Genomic DNA, 1311 nt, shown 5'->3' with positions numbered 1-1311 from the left:
TGACACTTAACAACTAAACACCCAGGGTTGTCAAGCAAAAATGAACAATATTTTAAAAGAGAATTGGCATTTAATAAAAGGCAAATTTCTATGTTTGCCAAAAAGTTCAAGCTGAGTGACAAAGGACAAGAAGCAAATTATGCTGTGGTGGAGATAGATGCAAGAAAAATGAAGTCTCATACCATCGCTGAAACTGTAATTTTACCTGCATGACAGGAAATAGTGAGGATAATGTTTGAAGAGGATGCTGAATCAGAGCTAAATAAAATTCCACTTTCTGACAACACAATAAGTAGGCGCATTGAAGACATGTCATGAGACATTGAGTGCAATGTTAAGTCAAAAATACTGAAACATAAGTTGTTTGCACTTCAAGTTGATGAGAGTACGGACATTACTGGTAAAACACAGCTCCTTGTACTAGTTCGTTTTATTAATGATGAAGCTATTGTAGAAGACTTTCTGTGTTGCAAAGAGTTGCCAGAAACAAGAAAAGGACAAGATGTATTTGATGTTTTGAATTCATATTCAGAGTATTGTGGATTGAACTGGAAAAACTGTGTTGGTATTTGTACAGATGGTACCCCTGCAATGACAGGATGTCTTAAAGGTTTTGTCCCAATCGCACAAAAACAAAATCCAAATATTATCCATACTCATTGTTTCGTTCATAGAGAAGCACTAGTTGCTAAAACTCTTGGACCTGAACTAAAATCTGCATTGGGTATGGTAGTGAAAATAGTTAATTGCATCAAGATGAGGCCACTTAAATATCGACAGTTTGCGAAACTTTGTGTGGGTATGGAAGCAGACCATTCCACCTTAATCCAGCACACAGAAATACGATGGTTGTCAAGGGGTAAGAGAAGAGTTATTAACCTTTTGTTTGCAAGAAAACCTGAAAGATTTTGTAGAATGTTTGAGTGATGACCATTGGTGTTCCAAGTTAGCATATCTTGCCGTTATATTTCATGAGCTAAACCTCTTGAACAATGGCATGCTGGGCGGGAACGAAAATATCTTGTCTTCTACTGACAAAAATAAATGCTTTTCAGAAGAAATTGACAATATGGAAGAAACGCATAGCTACAGGAAATTTGGAAATGTTTCCAAGTGTTTTTAAAAGGAATTGTCAAGAAATTGCGCTACTGATTTTGAACCATTTGCACACTTTGTTAACAAATCTTGACAAATATTTTCCATCGATATCTGTTGACCAGTATGACTGGATTAAAAACCCATTTGTGGAATTTGAGCCATTTGAAGAACAGTTCACATTAACAGAAAAAGAAGAACTTGCCAGTGTTTTAA

The 1311-nt window shown here is 35.8% G+C and overlaps 1 protein-coding gene across 1 annotated transcript; it reads left to right on the top strand.

The window, feature by feature from the left end:
* Positions 1-231: 231 nt before the first annotated feature.
* Positions 232-927, top strand: LOC106875743 (protein FAM200A-like). Its single transcript, XM_014923993.1, has 2 exons — positions 232-292; positions 377-927. The coding sequence occupies exons 1-2, from the start codon at positions 232-234 to the stop codon at positions 925-927; spliced, it is 612 nt and encodes a 203-aa protein (XP_014779479.1).
* The last annotated feature ends 384 nt before the right edge of the window (positions 928-1311 follow it).

This window comes from Octopus bimaculoides, chromosome 8 (genome assembly GCF_001194135.2).
Source record: "Octopus bimaculoides isolate UCB-OBI-ISO-001 chromosome 8, ASM119413v2, whole genome shotgun sequence".
NCBI lineage: Eukaryota > Metazoa > Mollusca > Cephalopoda > Octopoda > Octopodidae > Octopus > Octopus bimaculoides.
This window is presented reverse-complemented; position numbering and strand designations above follow the sequence as displayed.